The sequence below is a fragment of the Psittacula echo genome, assembly GCF_963264785.1.
Source record: "Psittacula echo genome assembly, chromosome: 7".
Lineage (NCBI taxonomy): Eukaryota > Metazoa > Chordata > Aves > Psittaciformes > Psittacidae > Psittacula > Psittacula echo.
Window position 1 is genome coordinate 34,083,879 of NC_137740.1, and position 22,857 is coordinate 34,106,735.

At 39.4% G+C, this 22,857-nt stretch overlaps 1 protein-coding gene across 1 annotated transcript in view; it reads right to left on the minus strand.

Annotated features, from left to right (window-relative positions):
• FNDC3B (fibronectin type III domain containing 3B) overlaps positions 1-22,613 on the minus strand; it is a gene marked incomplete at both ends in the record, with an annotated part of 160,278 nt that extends 137,665 nt beyond the window's left edge. The window contains 2 exons of the mRNA XM_080622297.1: positions 13,896-13,971; positions 22,503-22,613. Of these exons, the coding sequence (XP_080478423.1) occupies positions 13,896-13,971; positions 22,503-22,613 (187 nt within the window). The remainder of the gene's footprint in view (positions 1-13,895; positions 13,972-22,502) is intronic.
• Positions 22,614-22,857: the final 244 nt, after the last annotated feature.

Genomic DNA, 22,857 nt, shown 5'->3' on the forward strand with positions numbered 1-22,857 from the left:
TTTAAACATGCTTAAGTTTACTTAAATATAAATAGACAAAACGATTATTTTATCTACTTTTCATGACATACTGTGTAATGTTAATCAGAGTCTAATTGCAATATTCATCTACCCTATTCACCTGCCCTAATTGCAGCCATTTGATGGCATCCCCAGCACTCTCCTCTCCTACACCGGTGATGTTAACAATCTCCAAAATCCTGAGGGATGAAGAGCAGAGGTTCCTGTGTGTTGTTGAGTCAGGACTGGCAGCCATGCGTGGCAAAGTGCAATCCAAGGAGCACGTCCAGTGAAACTCCAGTTAGCAATCTAAACATTTAGGAAACACCACAGAGGAGCCCTAAACCTTCCTTTTTCCTTAGCTTGCAGACAGGGCTTCCAGCTGTATTTACCACATATGAACACAGACTGCAAAATTACAGTTTGACCACAACCAAGTAGTCGAAATGAGTGGAAATAGTGTTCAAACTCCTGCAACAGCAGTCGCATCTCCCATGTCCCACGCCACGGGTAAACAAAGTAATTTTATAACTCCCTTGGCAGCAGCAGCTGAAGGAACCGCCAACAGGAACGTGCTCTGCTTCAACCACGCTGGAAGAGGAAAGACGCTGCCAAAGCATCTAGTCGCCAAGAAAATTACAATATGATAGTCTTAATTACACTAATTGCGTTTCCTGGTATTGAGGCAGGATTAATATAATATTTCTTATGCTACATTTCATAAACACAATCGGTTTCAGCTTAACTCTTCGTAATTGTATTTTACAGTTCTTGCAAACAATTAGCCACCAATTATGTTCATTCCATTTTGCAGATGACTGATAAACACTCCAAATATCAGAACTTTCCCTCAAGGGAGGAAAATTACTTCTAACTTGTTAAGTAATTTTAATGACACCTCAATGAAAATTCTTCAGGCACATCACCCAAGGGCACTCACTTGCCATGTCTATGCTATTACGAAATACTGTAAAAACATCCACCAAGAGGAGAGCTATGCTTGGACCAGCTTTGGAGAGCTCAGTAACAGTCTTAAGGTGATGAAATGACCACATAAAAAAAAAAAATTGCATATATGTATATATATTTATACATTTGTATATATTTACATATACTTTTACATATAAATAGATCAGTCATACATAACATATTCATGCACAAATCCTTGTTTTAGAAATTAAACGTTTGAGCTACTACAAGTCTCAACAGGTGCTGGGAACTGGACTGGAAAGACCTTATTAGTTTCTCACTCCCACCCTATTTCCCATCAAACTCAAAGACTCTGGCTCACACAATTGAGAATGACCAGCATTGTGTTTCATTCCTCTCTCCAGGCACAGCTCCAACGTTCAAAACAATTCAGCTAGAAATGTTAAAAAATGTTATGGTGAGATAATATCGTCTGCTGAGACAAAAATAGTTTTATAATGTTACGCCGAGGTCATCTGTAGCGACCTAGCCAAGATGGCATTTGAAGAGACCGACCCTTAGCAGCAGCAGGCATAATAGTCAAAAGTACACGAGTTTCTAAGAATTTTAGGCTGCATTTTTCTAACACAGCATAGCCTTGCTTAAGATGTACATCACTTACAAGGTGAAGTTTGGATAAACAGGATTCAGGTAACAGTTACAGACCACACAGTTACTTATGAAACTTTTCTTGAAAGCTGCAGGGACAAGCCAAGTATGTTGAGCTAAAATAAAGAAGACTCTTGCCCGGCCAGCACTGGCAATAGTGAAGCTTTCTCATAATGTAACAAGAATATACTTTGTCGACAAAGCCTTACACCAGGATTTCTGCATGGGTTACTCACCTTTCTTCTCCATACCTGCAGGGTCATGAGCCCTTCACTAGCCAGGAGAAGAAAAAAAATGAACCTTGCTGATGAATAACTTACAATGCTTTACATGCACAGCGCGTTAACGTGCTTCTGTGCTGCTAAATGTTTTTTAAAACCTCTTATAGAAGATATTGTCCGAGAATTAACAGCAACCAAGAGGAGAAAGCACTGCTTCTGACAAACCACCTACACTCAAATGTTCCCCCATTCCACCCCCAACAGGAACAAGAGGGATAAGCTCACACACACACACACACAAAAAAACCCAACAAAAAAACCCAAACCCAATTAGAAGACCACAGCACCAGAAATGTTGTCACTAGCAGTAGAAGTTGTAAGCAATAATCAAACACACTTTATAAACAAAGCGCTTGCAGAACCCTGAACATTATAACACACAGGGGGTACAATAGTAAAAAAATAAATTGCACACAACATGACAGAATTTGGTCTTGTGCTGAACACTGGGAAAAAAAAAAAAAAAAAACAAACAAAAAACAAACCAACCCAGAACAAAACAAACAAAAACCCCTCCTGACTCAAGGAGTAGCTTGATTTTTAAGTAGTATTCAAAGGTCTCTGACCCATCCCATAAAGAAAGGAAAAGTTAAAATTAAATTTTGTGGTGTTTAAATTAATGAAACAGTGTAGGTTTGCTTATTTCTATTACATTGACCTTAAATATTTTAGAATATATATTCAGATTCTAGACTTACTTTTTAAATATTTATTACTGATAGTACTTGATGGCACTCTACAGCCTTTGAGGTTGTCCAAAGTTATGCAGTTCCAGACTGGAGAATGTGGTTGAGTGGACATTTTCATTTCCCTTTTTTTTTTTTGAAGCCAGTGATGCTTTCACTGACTTGGCAATTTGTTTCTGTTAATAACATCTATTCTTCAAACCTGTATTAATGAAACTATTTGTGAAACAGAAAATTATCTACTGATGCCACAGGCACCAAACCCACCATATTGCACTCCCTAGGCAAAAAGGCTAGTGCAGAAGGAACAAATAAGACTCTTAAAGATGTGATCACACATACTAGATCTAAACATAGAAGGGGTTAACCTTTCAGAAAGTGAAAGCTACTCAACCCAAGAAATCTGACAATAGCAGAACCAACAACTGATTCAGATACAGCTTCCAACAACCACTTCAGATTTCTTCTTTTTATGGTGGGAATAAATACAATTTAAAATTAAGTAAAACCAACAAACAGTCCACTTTACATTCTTTACCATCAAGACATTTCAAGTCAATTCTTATTCAAGTTGACATTTGTTATAAAATTAGAAATAAGAAGCATAACAACAATAAAAGCCTTGTCATGACTTTAAGTGACAGTGTGCTTCATCTCCATCCCCAATCCATATCTCCTACCTTCATTCCACAATTAATTGAGAGACAGTCTGCCTTGCTGCCACAAATGTGACCATAATTCATCTCCAGCCTCCCTCAGGGAGGGAATTTCATCTGAAGTTCCCTAAGTGAAGTTCCAGGTACAAGTATTTGGAAATTGCTACCAAGCTTCTTTCCATCTCCCTCTTCATCCCTCAAATAGGCAACTCAAAAAATGTCTGCACTTAAAGGTCTGCTGCCTAATGTCTGTTTTCCTGGGTTAACAGTCTGACTACATAGAAGGAAATGCCCACCTTAGCCTTTTGATAAATATAAAAATATTTGCTGTGCCAATTTCAGGCAGTCACAGTGGAGCATATGAAGTTAATAGAAGTTATAAAACTGGCAAAACCTGCTTAGTGGACAATATAATATTTCTTCCATCCAAGGAAATAGTTCTTGATACACTAAAATACAGAAAATATATCATTAGAGGCAGAAGGAGCACTGTTTTGTATGGTGCAATGGTTTCCCAGCCCTAGACACTGGTGTTTGAAGAACTCATCTGCTAAATACACACCTCTAGTCCTTTCAAGACAACAGAATCTGGGAAAATCCATGACAGAACACCAATAATGTCCTCTCCACTGGAAAATCTAAACTAAAGAATAAATTAAACACAGCTCCAGCTTGAGGTCCTTCCTCAAAGTGATCTGAGGGTGTTAAGTCTATTCACATGCATAACCTTCATAGAAGGAGCCAGTGGCAGAACTTACCTGGAGGGTTAACTGTTTATCTCATTTGGATAATACAGTCTCTTAAAATCAAGGTTAATGCCAATTGTCACACCAGTTATTTTTGGTCTTGGCAAGAGGAACAGGTAAGACTTCAATTACCAGAATTCACTTTGCATCCTCTTAAAAGGAATGTCCTACTGTATGTCACATCAAATGCCTGAAGGCTGGCCAGAATTGGTATCTGAGACAAATCTCACACTGTAATAAAGTAAGGACACCTGCACATTTGTCATCCTCCTTAGTGTCCTTCTCCTTATTTCTTTGGGGTTTTCAACTCCCCAGGAGACTGAAAAACTGGGTAAGGTTTTCCAATAAAATTATACAACAATCTATTCCTGGTTGTAAAAGTTCATGCTAGTTTTATTTTGTAAATGCTAACCTTTATCTAACATCATATTGCACCATGAAGAGTTTTCACTGCATATACAAAATAAACATGACCCAAACCCAAAAAGGATAAAGAATAAAAAGTACAGGAAAACAAACACATTTGCCTGTGAGGAGTGGTAATGGAATTTAGTAAGGCTGATGGAACAATTTCTTGACTCTTCTGGTCAACAAATGTAATTGCTTCAAATTAAGAAAGCTGAACATAATTGCTTTACTAGCTAAGAACTACAGCTGCAGTAATACACTTTAAAAAACCTAACAGTACTGACTAATGTATTTGCAATGTCTGTAGTCCAAGCTGCCTGGGTAAAGAATGTGGACCTTGGATTTTAAAGTCCTGACACCACTGACTGGAATGTACTGGGTCCACACTTGGGGGATTTATTTGCATTTGAGCAGGACCGACAGTGACAACTAGAGCATTCCTGCAGATACTGATGGACTCACATAGGTTCTCTGTGTTTCGGGGGTATGATATTGATAGCATGCTGGTATGAGACACTGCCTTTCCAAGTGCCATTCACATTGGTTTGAATGTACCACACTTACTGATCATTTCAGACATAGATACATACATATAAAAATACAAACAGACAAGTAAAATAAGGACAGACACAAACCCCAAATACAAATCCTGCATATTTACAAAACTAAAAAAAGTTTGAAATTATAGGCCAGACCATATGTTCTAACATTTGTCTTTTAAGTCTGCTGTCCTAATTCTAGAGATAAACGCATTTCCCAGCAGCAGACTCAGGCATTCAAAAAAAAAAAAAAAAAATAATTTAATTTTACCATAGGACAAACTTCACGAACTACTATTCCTCTGCTCCTTTACGTGTTATTCTGCTGTGAAGCAGGACACTCTTTTCTATATACTTGCAAAACAGAATAGTTGGTGTCTTAATTCATTTCTCATCCTGCTGATGATTCAGCCCCTGCCCTTCTCCTCTGCTGGGAGGCCACGTCAGCAGGACGCAGTGCGGGCTGCCAGGTCACATCCCAGGCTGGCTGGAGCAGAGGCATGCAGCTCCACAGGTAGCAGAGCCCTGCTTTCCCAGAGAAGAGGCTGCAGGGTTGGGAAAGACTATGGCCATCCCTCCAAGCACATGTGGACACAGATCGTTAGAAAGGTTCTTCCAAAATGCTGAGAGTTTCCATGTTTCAAAGCATTTATAAAATATTTCCAGTTTCCATGGTATTTCTCTCTCCTTCTCACAGTGTGTACTGTAAAGCATTCAAACTTGAGGATTTAGGAAGATTAAGTTAAATTACAATTTAGTTACGTATCAAGTTCCTTCTTTTTACTTTCATCTTCTATCAGATTATATATTAAATAATAGCTACCAATTCATTATATTTTGTTCAAAACGGATTTTTAAAGGACTAGATATTCTATACAGCAAATCCACTAATGCAGTTCCATCTTACTCAAGATTTAATCTGCACATACGCAAAACAAATTTCCATGACTATTCTTAGCAGTATTAGATTTAAAATGGAGAAGCTAAGATGATTCACACAGTAAACAAAGCATCCTATTGTTTACTTCTGGCTTCTTACATGGTTTCCTATACTTTCTTGTAGTGTGTGAATAACAAAATCTATGAGATAAAGGAGAATGGTGCTACGATCTTACTGACAATAACAAGGGAACATCTATTCTGAGTTCACATCCCTTTGCTCTCTCTCTTCTCTTAAAAGATTTCAAAACAAGTTTCACAGAAGTATGAAAATGTGAAAGTTATTTATTGCACAAGGAAGGAATAAGTGACGCACAATCAGGACCTCAGTTTTACTAAGGTGGCCAAACACTAAAAGGTCAAAATGACCCATAACTGAAATGCAGGTAGAGTCACCAAAAATAACACAGGATAAAAAGCTCCACCGCAAACTGTTATTTTCTAGATAATAACAGGGCAACAATGAGAAACTAAAATAACAGTATGTGTTATGATTAGATGGTTAGGTTTTAACAACTAGTGGTTTATAGCTATATCTTTGAAAAACTATGAGGGACACCATGGATAATATCCCAAGAGGAAGGGCACAACTGAACCCAGATCTGGGGACATGCTAGGACTACCTAGCTGAACCTGCCAACACACTGAAGCAATCAAAGCTATAAGATGGTGACAGTGCCTCTAAAGGATAATACTGACTGTTGACAGAACAAATGTTTTTGCCAACACAGCAAAGGTTGATTGAACAGAAAGTCAAGTAAGATGATATAAATGAGCAGTAAAAATTATGTCTTTATGTAAATAATTTATACAATATCACGTACTAGGGTTTAAAGGGCCCTTACTGTAAAAAAATTCAGCCAAAATTTAATAAACAGAGGGCAAACAAAGGCTATTTGATACCAAAAGAGAAGATGTATTTTAAAACACCACCACATAGACTGTTTTGCTCCAAACCCAGATGACCAAAACAACCTGAACTGAAACTACATGTCCTATAGAAAGTTTTCCAGAACATGTAACCAGTCTGCACACCACCATGTAGGGAAAAAGAGCCAAAACACTTCAGAGAAACAAGAAGAAAAAAAACCATCAGAGCTCAGCTTGTATTTCACTCTCTGTTCCCTGACACAGCCAAAGCATGTCCAGCCTGTCCCGCTCCGGTGCACCCTGGCAGATGTGTCCCAGGAGGGTGCCTGACCTCATGCAGACACCCAACCAGCATCAGACAGAAGACACGCATGCTAAAGAGGATATAGTTTCTTCCCACTTTGCAGAATTCTGTGTTCTGATCAAGGAAATGCTTTGCAGCACAATTTGAAAACAGTCATAAATTAATTTCTGTAAACTTGACCAAGGACCAAATTCCAAGAATTCAAGAGATACTATGGAGAGAAAGCAGATACCAGTCCCTGGCTCTCACCAGTGCACAAGCAGCGGCTGCCCTAAGTGTTCAATGTACCTTCCCCCTCAGATTTCACCAGCTGCTCTTTGATTAAAGGATATTCCCAGCCTTCTGGAAATCCCTCCAAAGCAACATGATTTTGGGTACTGCTGTTATTTCATCTCAAGCTGAAACCAAGCCAAGTACACTGATGAGCAACCTATCATCAGCCTCTGCACTTGCAGAGCCATGGAGGGAGGTGCTCTCTGCAGCTGATGCAACAGGTAAGCTTGCAGCATTATACAACCAGCCAGCTACCTGAACCTGTATTTTTTTGTTCCATGTCCTTAGGCTTATTCCATCCCAATCTCAGACCCAACATTCCCCAGTTTCTTTGTGCAAGCCCTTCACAACTCTTATCTTGATGCCTCCATCTCCCCCCCTCAGTAACACCCGACAGTTATCACTCAGCTCTTACATGATGTTCCACCCATTCTCAACTCTTTCCTTCCCTCCAAGAAACTGATTCACTTCCTCATTTCCAATCTCATACTAAAGGGAAAAATAATAAAGACTTTTTTGGTTTGCTTAGACTAAACTGAGCAGCCTTATTTCCCTGACAGACACACTCTTTCTACATAAATCTACATCTATTTAGCCTTTAATATCATCCATTCCTTTGCATTACCATACCAAACCACACCCACACACCAATTTAAGGGAATAATAATTCCAGGAAATCTTTCATTTGAGAAACCACTGCTAGATTTTTAGCATACTTCTGGCCTTTTCTCTTGAGTTACTTGCTTTCAGAGCCTCAGAAACAGCAGCACCAAAATTTAATTCCTGCATTCTTTGTTTTGCAAAAGAAGAACAAGCAAGGGCCCTGGAGTGCTGAGGTTCAGCACCAATGGCAGAGCACTTGAAAGCATCACTTGAAACAAATACCAGTATCAGTGAACCATGTACGCGCAGTATCCTGTTTTCATTCCAAAATGTAACCACCCAAAGGCAATTCAGATCCATGTCTATACCAGATGGATATTCATGCTTAAATGTAACTACAAACTCTCCCTGCAATTGCACATCTGTATCTTGTCCTTGAAAACATCACAAAGCAAAAGCCCATTTAACGCAGAACCTTGTTCACCTGTGCTATGCTAGAATTAAAGCATAACTTCTTTTCATTAGCATTTATTTTCTTCGCATACAAATTTTGTGCTTCACTATTCCAAACCTAGTGCTGTGACACTAAACAAAGACTACAGGAAGTTTCAAGAGAGTGTTTTCAACAGCATGGGCTAGACAGAATATACCAGGAATTTAAATTTTTATCACACCAGATGCTTTTCTGCCACCTGTTCTTTTCTCCATCTTTGTCACAGGCTTTTTGCATGCTACATGTACATACAGTAAAACTACAGAACAGAAAACTCAGTCTGGTTTGCTTGTGGCAGAAAATGTAACCCAGCTCAGATATCATTTAGATGGGTGGCAACAAGAAGTACATTTAGCAACAACTAAGCAGTTCTGTGTGACCAATGGATAGACGTTTTATTCATACGTATTTTCAATATGTGTGACAAGCAAATACAAGTGGCACCAGAATAATCATTTTGTTGGTATTATTCATACCACAGTGTGCATGACAGCTTGGCATTACTGCCTTCCAGGATGAAAAAGTACTCATCAGATTCTTGGGCACAGCTTCGTTGCCCCAAACTCCAAACAAAATGCTGTATTTTTAAGCAATTTAGTATATGACATGATTCTCACGCAGCAACTGAAGTTCCTACGAAAGATCTTAAGATACTGGCTAAAAACACCAGTTTTCAACCCATCATTAAGGAAAAGGGAATTTCCTGAGCACATCAGATTAATTTAGAATCCAATTATTCTGAAAATCAGAAAACAGAATAATCTTTTTTCCAAATATAGAAGGGCTGTTTTGGTTCCATTCTGCAGCTGACCAGATCCATGTCCTCCATCTCTTCCATATTTCATTTAGTGTGGTTACCCCAAAGCACTACTTGGAAGCAATCTGTCATAGAAAGGAAGTACAAAGTCTATGGTTATAGCTGAGCAAAGAAATGGGTGAGGATATGCCTTGCCCTTTCCTTGCAGCGCTAGCAACAGTCAAGTCCGGAGTTTGTGAAAAACTAAGTGGAAAAACACAAAAAGGAAATGAAGTATTTGAAGTATTGATGTATTTATGAAGTATTTATTATCTGTCAAAAGTGTGTAAAAAGAGCTTTTTATATAGTTTAAATTAATTTAAAATACTGATGATACAGCACATATACACATTTCATCTCTCAACAATTCTGAATTAAGATTCTAAATCGCTTTAACCACCCATGGAGGTACAGTTTCGTAGTTAGAGGCCAAACCTCCGCAAGAGTGGCTAGTAGCACAGGACAAGCGGGGCTTTCCTCCCCTGCTCCATAGGGATATCATCATTTTTGGAGGAAGTATACTACTACTGTGTCATTAATAAGCACACGGCTTGAAAGGAATACAGACTGGTCATCCCATTGCACACAAATAAAGGATGTGCTTTATATTTCTACTTCATAACAGACACTAGGTGGCCAGCCCCAGTATTCAGCAAGAGCTTCACTGTTTGACAGCCTAGGCAGGCAGGAGAGTGTCCCTTCTGTCTGCATAGGCAGCAACAGGTTCCAGTCTTCTACTTGATTCAGCTTCTGGCAACTACCAAAAAAAAAAAAAAAAAAAAAAAAAAAAAAAAAAAAAAAAAAAAGAGGGATTCCTCTCAGCCCCCTTTCCCCTTCCTCCCCAATCTCCTTTCTTTATTCCTTTATTTGATGGTTGTCATAAATGTTACAAAAGTCACATAGAATCATAGAATGGTTTGGGTTGGAAAAGACCATAAAGATCATGTAGTTCCAACCCCGTGTCATGGGGAGGGACACCTTTTACCACATCAGGTTGCCCAAAGCACCGTCCAACTTCACTATATACTACAGCATCTCTTCTATTAATTGGGATGGAGAAAACAAACCCTTAAAAAGTCAGCCAGTAACACAAGTCCTGCTGAGAGCACTGGGAACCACACAGATGCTTCCCTCAGTAACTCAACGTGTGTACTGTGCCATGCAGACCTCTAACTCAATGGCTTTCTGCAAAGACCAGATTTATCAGTCTCTCTAAATCTGACCTCTCGAGGAAACCGCAGACCCTCTTCATGCCCACTGACCAGCTAAACTTCTCCCAGCCACCACCATTTCCATGAGCTGAGTAATCCAGCCCCCCACCATGGTCTATAGGGCTTATAAATCAGCATCTTAAACAAGTCACCTCCAGCTACACGCAAATAGGAAACAGGAATGAAGAGAGCACTTGCGGTAACACATTGCACATTCAATTAAAAGTACACATTTATTCCACCTTTGCAGTATTTTAGGGGGTAGTTTAGTTCAGCTGGGAGTAGGGATATTTTTAAAGTTTTCACTGATTATCTTACTCATAAAACCATGAGGAACTAGAAAAAGTTCTTGTATTTAGGATTTCTCCACTATTCCAAAACATCAAAGACCTTTAAATATGCATCTATTCTTTCTGTTTTAAAAAAGTAATTACTCAATTAGTGGCTAATTACAGTTCATGGTGATTAAAACAGAGGGTATTCCACAGAGATTCTCCCCCAACAAGTATCTTTCTTCCAACCTTGAGAAGACAAATGAAGATTCACAAAGTCTTCTTTCTCTCTGCTATCTTTGCATCAGTCTTCTAACACATATAATCATCACCCAGCCCCAGATACGCCATGGGGTCAGGTGGGGTCCTGGATACAAAAGGGTGGTTCACAGGACATCCAAAACAGGCTCCAGCAGCACAAACTATAGATTTCAAACTTCTCAAAAAGACACATATATAAAAAAGCTTTCACAAAGATTAGAAATAAAATAAAAATAAAAACTAAATTTTTAAAAAAGTAAAAATTAAAAAAAAAAAGAAAAAAAAAAAATCACTCTACATAAGTGAAGTTACCTGCCTCTGCAGAACAGATGCAGGCCAAAGGAAAGAGCAGCTTTTGTATATCCTGAAGAATACAATATAGGGGTTTTTAGCATTTAGTGTAACCAAGTCATGACATCTCAAGTTTTTAATAACAGTGTTCACCCTTCCTGGACTCAGGGGAATTGGAGAATTTATTATGAAATAGTCCTTCATATTGTGAACACAAATTAATGTTATTTACAAGCACAGCTTATGTCATAACACTGAACATGCAGCAGTAAGGGAAAAGTGAGTATCATCCATTCAACCAGCTACCAGACATACATGCTGCCTTAGCATAGTGCTAAAATTATTCCACAGCTTGCTAATCATAGTGTGGGAGCAAAGGGAAAGCATCATTATTGTCTGAATGCTACCCCACATATATGGAACACATTAACCTTTAAACCTACTGAATAACACAGGAAATAATAAAATAAAGACATTACAAGTTTTATGGAGCAAGGGGGTGTGTAATTTCCAAAAACAGTGCACACAAAATAACCCTGTCTTCAATAACCTCTGAGCCCAGGAAAAAGTGAACTGTCACAAGTCCTAATCTCAGTATATTTGCTGGATGATTACAGTTTCTTCTGCAATAGATCACAATTAACATTACAGTCAGGTGCTCTTCTGTGTTTGAAGCATGTATTTATTTTGGCAACACAAATATTTCATAACGAAGCAGGAGCTGAAGCTTTAGCATGAAAATAATATCAGAATTTTAGGCCAAACTTGCAGAGTGTACAGACAGACTTGTGCTTGGGCAGTCAACACTGCAGCTCTACCAAAAAAAGGAGACAATCTTAGGCTACAAATTCTAAATTACTTTTATGAAAGACTGCTGAGGAGTACCAAACAGCCTCACTGGCACAAACATATTAAATTACTGGGAATACAGAACCAGGAGGTTTCAACTTGCATTTATTTAAATACACTGTCTGAACAGCACTTTTAAGCATGAAAAAATCATAAATAAATGGTGTCATAATTATATTTGTAATGGAAATTTTTAATGTACTAGTCAATATAAAGAATTCATTTAAAATAAAGGGAGTAGCCAGCTTTATTCCTATGTTAATTGCCACGTGGACTGATTTCTCTACCACACAGTATGTTGGCTATAAATCTTAACAAGCAGTTTTAAATTGCTGCTATTATTGCTCATCAGGACTGAAGAATCCCGAATGGTATTAAGGGAAGCTTCTATAACATCTACCTCAAACAACTATTAACTCATCATTCCCTGGGAATGAAATTTAAAGGAACAACCACCAACTCCTCCTCTGTTTAAATGGGGGGGCCACCAAAAAGATGCAAAAAGAGACCAAGATTTGAAATTTTAGAGACATAAAGGACAAACTCTTCCCTATGGGAGCGGTGCAGCCCTGGAACAGTTCACCCAGGGAGCATACTGCATCCTCACAGAGCTTCACAACTCAGGATGTTAGGGACAATCACATCCACCTCTGATACTATCCCTGCTTTCAGCAGAAGGTTGGGTAAGGTGACTTCCAAGGTCCCTTCTAATCCAAGTTTTAATAAAAAGCATAGTTACCTTTGAGCACTACAATTTTAGTATTTGATGCGGTCAAAGGAACAGTCTGCCTTGATAGATCTGAAATTCACAGTCAAAATACAGGGGCAGTTCACTAGCTATACAATTGCTATTAAACTGACTTCCAAACTTCTCTTCCCTCCTCCCCCCCCCCCCCCATTACATTTAGCAAAGGCTTTTGAATGAATATCCCATTGAGATTGCTGCTTAATGGTATAAGATCTGGAAAAGACAGGGGAGGCAACAACACCTACCTCCCTTCTCAAAAAATTAAGATAATGGCATACGCTCAAAAAATCACTGGAAACAATATTAGCAGTACAGCTACGCAAAGTCTATTCCTTTTAAATTTTGATTTCACCTTCCTGTATTTACTGTAGGTACTGTTATACCTAGGGAAATACCTGCTTCACTTCAAAGCCGTATTTGCCACTACTTAGAAACCTTTCCACAGTACGTAATATACAATCTGAAAGGTCTTTGTTGCTTCTCCCTTCAGACCTGTTAAAAGATTGTGTGGGCTCTCTCTCCTAAAACCCACAAGCACTATTTACCATATTTGCACAATTTTACAGAGAGGTAAAACAGCTGTCAAATGACTGCTTACGTGTTTTTATTCAAAACTACATAATTAACTGGCTCTGCTGCTAAAGAACCAATTTAATATTCTCCTCAAAACCGGTCTGACTTCTCCAAGCACTGCAATGTCTGCACTTCTCTGCTCATTTTCTGTCCCTCCAGAAGCCTGTATTAAAACAAAATAGTTTTTCCACAGATATCCACTTAATTTGTTACTTTTCAGTCTAACTTGAGACCTCTCATTTGTATTTACTCTTTGCTTATAAGTAAACAGACATATATGAAAAAATAAAAAATGCTGATAAATGACTGAACAGAGAGAAAACTCCTGGACCTTCAAGAAATTTGTGATCATTCTGAGATACTAAAGTCCTATAACATGTCCAGCAGCCATGTCTTCAACTTCTCACTCTTATAGGCGCTGTATTTTCAGAACTGCGTATCATGTTTTTGTAGAGATGAGAGAACAAGTATTCCGCAACGTAAGCGGTGCTCATCCACACATTCATGTGCCCTCTTACCTTGGATGCACTGCAGGGTTCCATCCTCAGCCCTTATTGTAAAGGTTTCACCTGGATTAACTTGAACCAAAAAGACCTGGGAAAAGAAAAAAGCACACATTTCTGTCACTGTGAACTTCAAAAATCAAACTTCCCCAGTGCAACTATTGTGTTATCCATACTTTGGAAGAAATATGGGGGGGGAGGGAAGGAACAGAATGGCATACCATATCTTTGGGTACCAACAGGGTCCAAGAGCCAGTAGAGATTTAAAAGTCTACCTACTCAGCTAAATTTTAAGAGCTGAAATAAAGACATAACTCAGTTGTGTGCAAGTGAGAATTATGGTTCTGGGTTCCACCACCAACCTCTTGACAGCATGTTTAACGTAGCCTAATGCTGACAGCTAAGGACATAAATCTTCAGAGCACTGGCACACGAGAGCAGAGAGCACATAAACTCCCGCACATAGCACCAAGCCATACCGGGATTTCAAGTTCAACAGGAATAACAGGTTTTCTGCAGTCTAAGGGGAGCTGATAACATTACATTTTTAAGAATTTATCCTTCAGTCCCACACATAACAGACCTCAGTTAAACAAAACCCACAGAGAGGCGCACAGTTCAATAGCTGCACACAGAACCAGTGATAAACTATTCCTTCAGTAACAATTTTTTTTGGTTTTTAAATCATCAAAATATCACCTCAGTCTCTCATTGCTGAATTCTGCAGATGATGGGAATGTTACAAAGACCAAGGAGCACCAAAACACATCCCAGTTCAGTGCACACTGCACACATCTTTATTATTTTTCAGGAGTCTAAAATGATGTTTTTAAAACTTATGGCTTAGATTTCTTTCTTTAATGAAGAGTTTCACTGGGAACTCAGGATCATTTACTTGCAAAACTTTTAGTTGAATACTTTAAACACACTTCTGTTAACTTTGCATTGTCAGAAGTTGGATCAAAATCTGGCTTAATTTTGGTATGAATTTAAAATTAGAATTATATCTTTTTGTGAACACTCTCTGGATTTAAGTCTGGTCTTTATACTCCGGGACACCTCCATTCAGAATTTAATCATTCAATCTGGAAAGAAAGAATTTGAATTAATGTTGTGTTTCTGAATTCCTTAAACTAAATATGTAAAATAATTATTACCAAGATGACCTTTGAATTACAGTAATCCTACAAAACCCCATTATTCCAGCAACGTTTTTAAAGCACAAGCTGGAAATCAGAAAAATGACATATGAAAGCCATTATTTTGTCTGCTTCTCAGGGAGCACTGAACAAGATGGATCTGATCCAGCATACAGAGCACAATAAATGGTTCTGAAAAGATAAGAGGCAAAAGCCATCCCATCCCTAACCTCTGAACAATCAACATTTAAGTCACACCATTTAAGAGTGCTTTTGCTATGAATAGGCATGAATTATCCGCAACAGGATATGGGCATCAGGTCAAAAGAAGAGCAGAGCAAAGCGGTATCATTCAGCTTACAAAAATCCCAACCACAATTCAGAAACCTGAACACAAAGAGGTAAAGAATAACAAAAATATCCCATCATCTCATTTGCATTATATGTCTAAATCAACATCTCTAAAGCTGGTTATTTATTAATATGCTTGATTAATGCAAACCAAATGCCCCAGCACAATGTCACACCTTTGGAAGAACTTGGTTCAGTTCCTCAGAATACACAGAATCATAGAATAGAATGGTTTGGGTTGAAAGGGACCTTAAAGATCATCTAGTTCCAACCCCACCTGCCACAGGCAGGCATACCTTCCACTAGACCATGTTGCTCAAAGCCCTGTCCAACCTGGCCTTGCACACTGCCAGGGATGGGGCAGCCACAGCTTCCCTGGGCAACCTGTTCCACTGCCTCACCACTTTCACAGGAAAGAACTTCTTCCTAATGTCTAACCTGAATCTACTCCCTTTCATTTTAAAGCCATTTCCCCTTATCCTACCCCTACGTGCCCTCGTGAAAAGTCATTCTCCAGATTTCTTGCAGGCCACCCCAGGCACTGAAAGTCTGCTTATAGCTCCCTGGAGGTCTCCCTGAAGCCTTATCTTCTCCAAGCTGAACAAGCCCAACTCTCTCAGTGTCTCCGCAGCAGAGGTGATTCAACACTCTCGTTATCTTTGTGGCCTCCTCTGGACACCCTGCAAAAACTCCGTGCTCCTTACCCAAACTAGATCCGTGTCTTGTACATGAACAGCTCCATCTTTTCCCTAAAGCAGGGAGCTGAGTTTAATGGCAGACTGTTTATAGGCTACATGAGGCATATGTCTACCTCAGAGTTATCAAAAGGATGTGATTTACAAATGTCTTTTCAATGAGTCATTGCAAAAGGTCCCTCACTACTGCACACATCTGCATTAGCATCCCTGTAGCTGTGCTTTGAAAACAAATTCTTGGGCTTCTGCATTAAAAAAGATAATATCCCTAATAACAGCTGCTGCTTATGGTGGCTGAAATGAAGGGCATCCGCTGTCAGTTCAGAGTACAACAGCTTAAAGATTTCATATTTAAAAAAAAAAAAAAGGGGGGGGGGGAGGAAAAAGCCTAACTTGGCACTAACTACTGCCACAAAACATGGATTATGCTGGCTAGGAAGCAAAAAAGCAAATTTGTCTATTGCATGCTGCAGGATAACAACAGCCATCCCTACCCGGCCCATCTGGAGTAGGGACGATACTACTTTTCCTAAATTTTATGTACAGCCCAATAAAGACAAGAGACCACAAAATATTTTCACCCAGGATCTTGTCCTGAGCTCTTCAGCTACATAAAAAGAAATACCAAATATTTCTGAAATTCATTCAGTTAAGCAAAATTTTAGAAGAACTAAGAGGCCAAAGAGCAAAAAGAGAACCTGAGGCCCTGAGTCACCAAGCCTCTGTGTATAGCTGAAAAGGCCATCTCCAGCTATGCAGGGTTTCTTAAACAGTGAAGAAACCAACCTCTGGCTACAGTGGTACAGGAAAGCAGTTCTGAGAAGTTCTGAAGATACTAAAAGACATTCTGCTACAGTGATGCTCAAAATTAGCCAACTCTGGCGCAGAAAAAAACACCTACAGGCTGTTGCTGGGGAAGAGCAGCTATATCAAGAGCAAACAGGAATAGCTGACATATGAATGATGTGGGTCAACACTGAAGGAAGGACTGGATGTGGAGGAAGGGCTGGACGCAAAGGGAAGACAGCCAACACATGAGCATGCATATCCAAGAGTAGCCTCAGACCCAGGAGCAGCGATCATGGTGCTCCTGAGGCAAGAGTCTACTTGTTCCATACTGCAAGCATCTCCTTCCAGCAGGCTGCAGCCTAGCCCCAGCCTCCCTTCCCTTCGCAAAGCTGGGGTACTGGGGTCTGCCCCGTAATCCACCCCACCACCTATACCCCTCTGCGCTCACCCTGTGCCATGTATAACCCCCTGAGAGCTCGTAATTGCAAAGCATCAACTAACAAGCCGCAGAGTTGAGGTCAAACCATTAAAGCCAGCACAAGACAAGCATAAGATACTGGGCATCTCCCAGCCACCACCCCCAGTTTATCCCAATTGCCTGGAACAAATAATACTGAAGCACACTGTGCCTTCTTTTGTTAATACACACTAAGTATGTCAAACTAATTCAAAGATTTATTTTTCCCTACATCCTCTTAAATAATAAAACCATATTATGTAGCCTGGAATGCATCTTTGCTCTTTCCTTTCCACACAAAGAATCTTCATGAAAATGCCTTGTTTCTGAAGCTTGTCATTAAAAATCTGAGGAAAGCAATAAAAAGGCTAAGGATAATGTCTATTTTAATGAAAACAAATACAGATTATCTTTAATTTCCCTGCATCTCTTCCAATATTCATCCCAAGGACACACATTTATAAGATGGAAGTAAGAAGAGTAGTATGAAGAGAGACAACTTCAAAAGTCACTTTGAGCCCAGACTGTTGGCTGGCAGCATCATGAGGGTGTGAACTAGTGTCTGATGATCTTCAGCCCTGTTTCAGTCCCCTGGCCTTCTCCAACCCAAAAAGCTAGAGCTTGTGACAGCTGCAAGTATGAAGTCAGCAGCACAATCCCCAAAACGTTTTTTCTTCTCCCCTAAGAAGTACTCAGATCTTTGCTTTAGCAGTTTAATTCGCTCAGTGTGGAAGCCTTACCTGCAGCATCCTCAGAGACAGCTTGCTATATCCATAACACACTTATTTGTAGATTTACTTTACAGTTAAGAATGTTATTATATTTTATTTAAAGTCATGTTTGTTAAGACTGATTAATGTTACTAAGTAGCATAGTTACTATAAATATTTATAATCACACCCCCAATTTGGCAACAATTGCTCTATGTCCAGACTAAGTTTTCACGATGAGGTAAACCCACACCACTCCTGTCCTCCCATTTTCCTACTATCTGACTCTTCTGCCTACTGGGAGCAGGGGAAGAGACTAACAAACCTGCCAGCGAAGTCCAGCACAGGCTTAAAGCTCAGATTCAGCTGAATACGAACTATGTACTATGTGGGTAAACAGTCTCATACTAAGATATGTCACCTCATAAGGACCAGGAGCACACGCTATTGTTTATTTTATACAGTATTGGTTTATTTTTTAAGCATACAGAAGAAAATCCGTATGCAAAATAGATCATCATCTCCTATCTGTTTTGCTGCAGATCACTAGTGAGGGCAAGCGTAGCAGCAAGTGGGAAGACATTCACTTGCATCCATGTGATGCAATACAATACAATGCTTGCTGTAAAATACTTTCACTTTATGAGAATCTTTTCCTTGCTAAGGTCAGCTGCTTGCACTGCTTTGGCTCATTAAAACCTTGCCTTAAGCACTTTCCAATGTGATAAATGCTTCCTAGAGCCGGGGGGAGGAAGGGGACACACACGGCATCACAGGCATGGCCTGCAGTCCAGCCATAGGTTCCTCACAAATGCTATCAATTACTAATACATATTGTATGTACAATTTCTACAGTGAATACCCTTTGGAATATATTGCAACTTTTTTTTTGGGGGGTGGGGAGATGGGAACACACACACACAAAAAATAAATAAAACAATCTCTTGGGGCCAATCTCTATTCTACTTTAAAAGACTGTGCCCCAGATCCCCATGAATTTACAGCTCTGTCCTTCAGGAAGGACCGAAGAGTTCACGCCATTCTATGAGCAATATTCTTCCCAGAAATGTATTCCTCAGCTGCACAGGAACAGATAGGATGAATACTTTCAACCTCCCTTCAGTAAGAAAAACTAGGAAACATGCTACATCTTAAATAATACAACAGTGATTTTCGAAAATAAATACTTTGATGATAGTGTTGAGGGCTTAACTATCCTTTTTTTCCATAGGACTGAAAATGGAGGCATGAAGTAATTCAGTGTATGATGAGTGCTACTGATAGCAAAGCCCACAAGTGGCAGATCCTGAACTCCCTAATTTATCACAAGCTAAACACACTCCAAACAAGTGGTTACATCATCCCTTATTTGATGCCATCTTTTATGGACTGATGCTTCTCAACTCAGGTATCTTAGATGTTATAAACAATTTCCTTCCTCAAACAAGCTTCCTATGAGCAAATATTTCCACACAGCTTCCCCCCCCCTTTGACATTTTGGCAAGTATTGATAAAAATTTTCAAGAAAGTATGAAGAAGTAACTCTAAATTTTGGCACAAAGTTTATTGACTCAGCTCTGCTGCTGTTCAAGTACAGCTAAATGCTTTCAAGCTCTTTGCAAAGTGCACAGAATTGCGCTACCAGAAGATACCAAATCTTGTTCCTCATTCAGACATACTCCTGTCTCCCTTACTGAAAGTGTGTGGCCCTAAAAGAAAAGAACATGCACACACAGCACTACACACAGTGCCTGGGCTTGAGCCAAACAGCATAAAAACAGGGTTTGGTAAAAACACCTTTACGAAGAGCAGGCAAGCAGACAACTTGCTACGCCATTGCAGCTACAATGAGTGAACCAAGCTGAAATAAAACTTTCCAAACTAAATTGCCTGCCATCCTGTACAGATGTGCTATGGCACTGTGAGCTGCCCTTCCACTTTATACTCCAAGCTTTTCAGTGCTTGCAGTGGAGTACCTACAGGAAACCACTGAAATTCACAGACCAAAAGGTTAATTATCACTCCCTGAAACCCCACAGGAGCTACAAGTGGATTAGAAGCAGAAAGAGAGTAAGCAGTAGCTCTGGAAGTGACATAAAAGCATTAAACACAGTCAGCAGCAATGGAAATTCAGTGTGGGAAACTAAATTAAAAAAAAAAAAAAGCCAGTGCTAGAAATGCAGTTTTGGGTAGTCTGGAGAAAAGGGATTACTGTCAAGCAGACAGAGACATTCCTAGCTTTGCCCTGTACACTTAACCCTAGAAAGATAAAACAATTGACTGTTTCTATGCAACTGTCTTACAGTGCAGGACTGTTAATGGCAGAACTGCCTTTTACATCACTCTCCATCTGGCTGCTGGTAAAGCCAAGGTGTTACACCACCTCCAGTCTGCTCTTTTCTACATATGCAAGAATGGTCTTTTGAGAAAAGCCTTTTCTCTGAAGCTCTGCATTTCCAGGTGCAGCATAGAGCACAACTCTACCATGCCAGCATGGCTGAGGCTTCACATATCCAATAACACATAAAGGCAAGCAATAGCAAGCACACTCAGAGCATCTCATCAGAAGCAAGTACTGTCAGCTTCAAAGCACGAGGCATTGGTCTGCATGCTAGCCACTCGCAGCCCGGAAAACATCATGCGCCATGTCTCCCACCAGCTTTCTTTTCTTTTCTTTTTCTTTTCTTTTTTTTTTTAACTTTTCTTTTCTTTTTTTTTTTTTCTTTTTTCTATGATGCTTTCTGACTTGTAATAGAGACAGGGACTGTAATTACACCCTTGAAAAACACGTCCTCATAAAACTAGCACCTATCCATGAGTAATATAAACCACCTTTCTTAAGGAAGTCATTCTTATGTGAATCTAATCTGAAGGATGCTCCTGCCTTACAAGTAACTAAAATTTCATTCCATTTAGAACTGTATTTTTAAAAAGCTAATACATCAACTAAACCTTCAGGGATAGGATGAAAGTGATAATGCGTAAAGGCAGCTACACTTTGCAACATATGAAGGCACATAAAGACTAGACGCCAAAAAGAGTCTCACAGAAAATTGGTATTCCACTTACAAGTACTTAAAGAGATAAGGTGATGAGGTCTACAAGCAGCATCCAACAAACATTTATGCAGAAATGGATTCTGGCCCAGAACTGTTCTGCTGAGTCATATTGGCATAGTACAGCAAAAGCTAGAAGTATTTCAATTCCAGTATGCCAGTCATTCTTTTTACTCCAAAACATGAGATGAAAAGCTAGCTTAAAGGCAATGGAGGCATTTGCCAAGCAAGGCGTCTGAATCATCACTGATAGGGAAACTCAAAGACTGGACTTAAGAGCCCCATCTCAAAGAAGGGCTTGGAAGACTTCATTTATTCTTTCTGATATACAGGAGGATCCACAGGATAGTCTAACCTGATAAATGGTTTCCAGCAAGAAGGAAAAGGGTGCATTTAAACGACAATTCTCCAACCAGTATCAGCAAGCTTGTTCCTTCAGTTAAGCATATTAGTATTGGACTAACTAAACAGAGCCATTAAAAGCTTTCATATTCTATTTTTCCAAGTTGAAGCACACTGTGCAGAAATCACTACCAAAAAGAAATCACAGCAATGAAAATCTGTATTATAATGAGAACTGAGATAGGTAAACAGAAGCTTGACAAGAAAAGCAGAATTTATTCTTCCTCTTGAGGTTGGTCTAACTCAAAACACAGCTTGGAAGGATGAACAAATGATCAAGGGTACGAGAAGTAAGAGAATGACATTTTATATTGATTCATGAAGGACAGGTTAGATATACCTTGGTTGAAATGGCCAGAATCAGGAGGGAGCCAAACTGAGTGACACCATATTAACTCAAGATGACAGGTTTGGAAACCTACCAACTATCTGCTTGAACCTCCAGGCTGTATCCTGGCATGAAGACTTCACGATGGTCTTATTATCATTTTATCTACTTCTGATCAAGTTATCAGAAAATATCTCCCAGAAAAAATATGAAAGCAACTACAAACTTGCCATTTCCTTCTTCTTCTTCTAATGAAGCACAGGATAAAACATAGGGTTGCTGGGATCAGTACATTTAGGTAAGCAAAGAATAGCAGACATCACAGGACTCATCTTCAATTCCCTATTTCTTAAAATCTCATCACAGATAATAGCAAGATGTCTGGGCATCATCTAGTATAAGTAAATAATGAGACTAACTTTCCACAAAGCCCTCAAATATGTAGCATTTACAGCCATTATTTCAATCCCATTATTTTATATTCAGTGACAGTACATGCAATTAATCACATTAAATTTAATGGTACACTTAAAGCATTGCTTTTAACGCCTTTTCAGTGTAAGGGCAGATTTCTGCTTTCCAGGAAATACTTTGCACTCCCTAGTCCTAGGAAAAACCCTCTTCCCCATCCAGAATCCTTTGGTGGCCCAGAAATAGTTTACTTAAACCAGCCATTTCCTGCAGAGCTCACTGACCTGCTGTGATCCATCGCCATTCACGATGTGAGGCATCATGGCTACCTCCCCGTTCAGCAACGGTGGCAGCTCCAGCGGAATTTGGTCGGTCATCATCATTGTGACGTACATTCATGGAGAATTTTCCTCAACAGGTTTCCTGCAAGAGAAGCATCAGTTAAAGACCTTGGAAAACCCACTCAGACTTCAGAAGGTCACTGGCATCTGCATGGATTTTGCCACTAAGATAGTAACCTACACAGGACACTTGCTTTTGGAATAGGATGCATATAGGAACTTGAGGCACTGAACAGAAGTTTTAACTGTTAGATCGAGAGCATGTCAAGTTTCCAATCAAGACTTCCAAAAATCAACT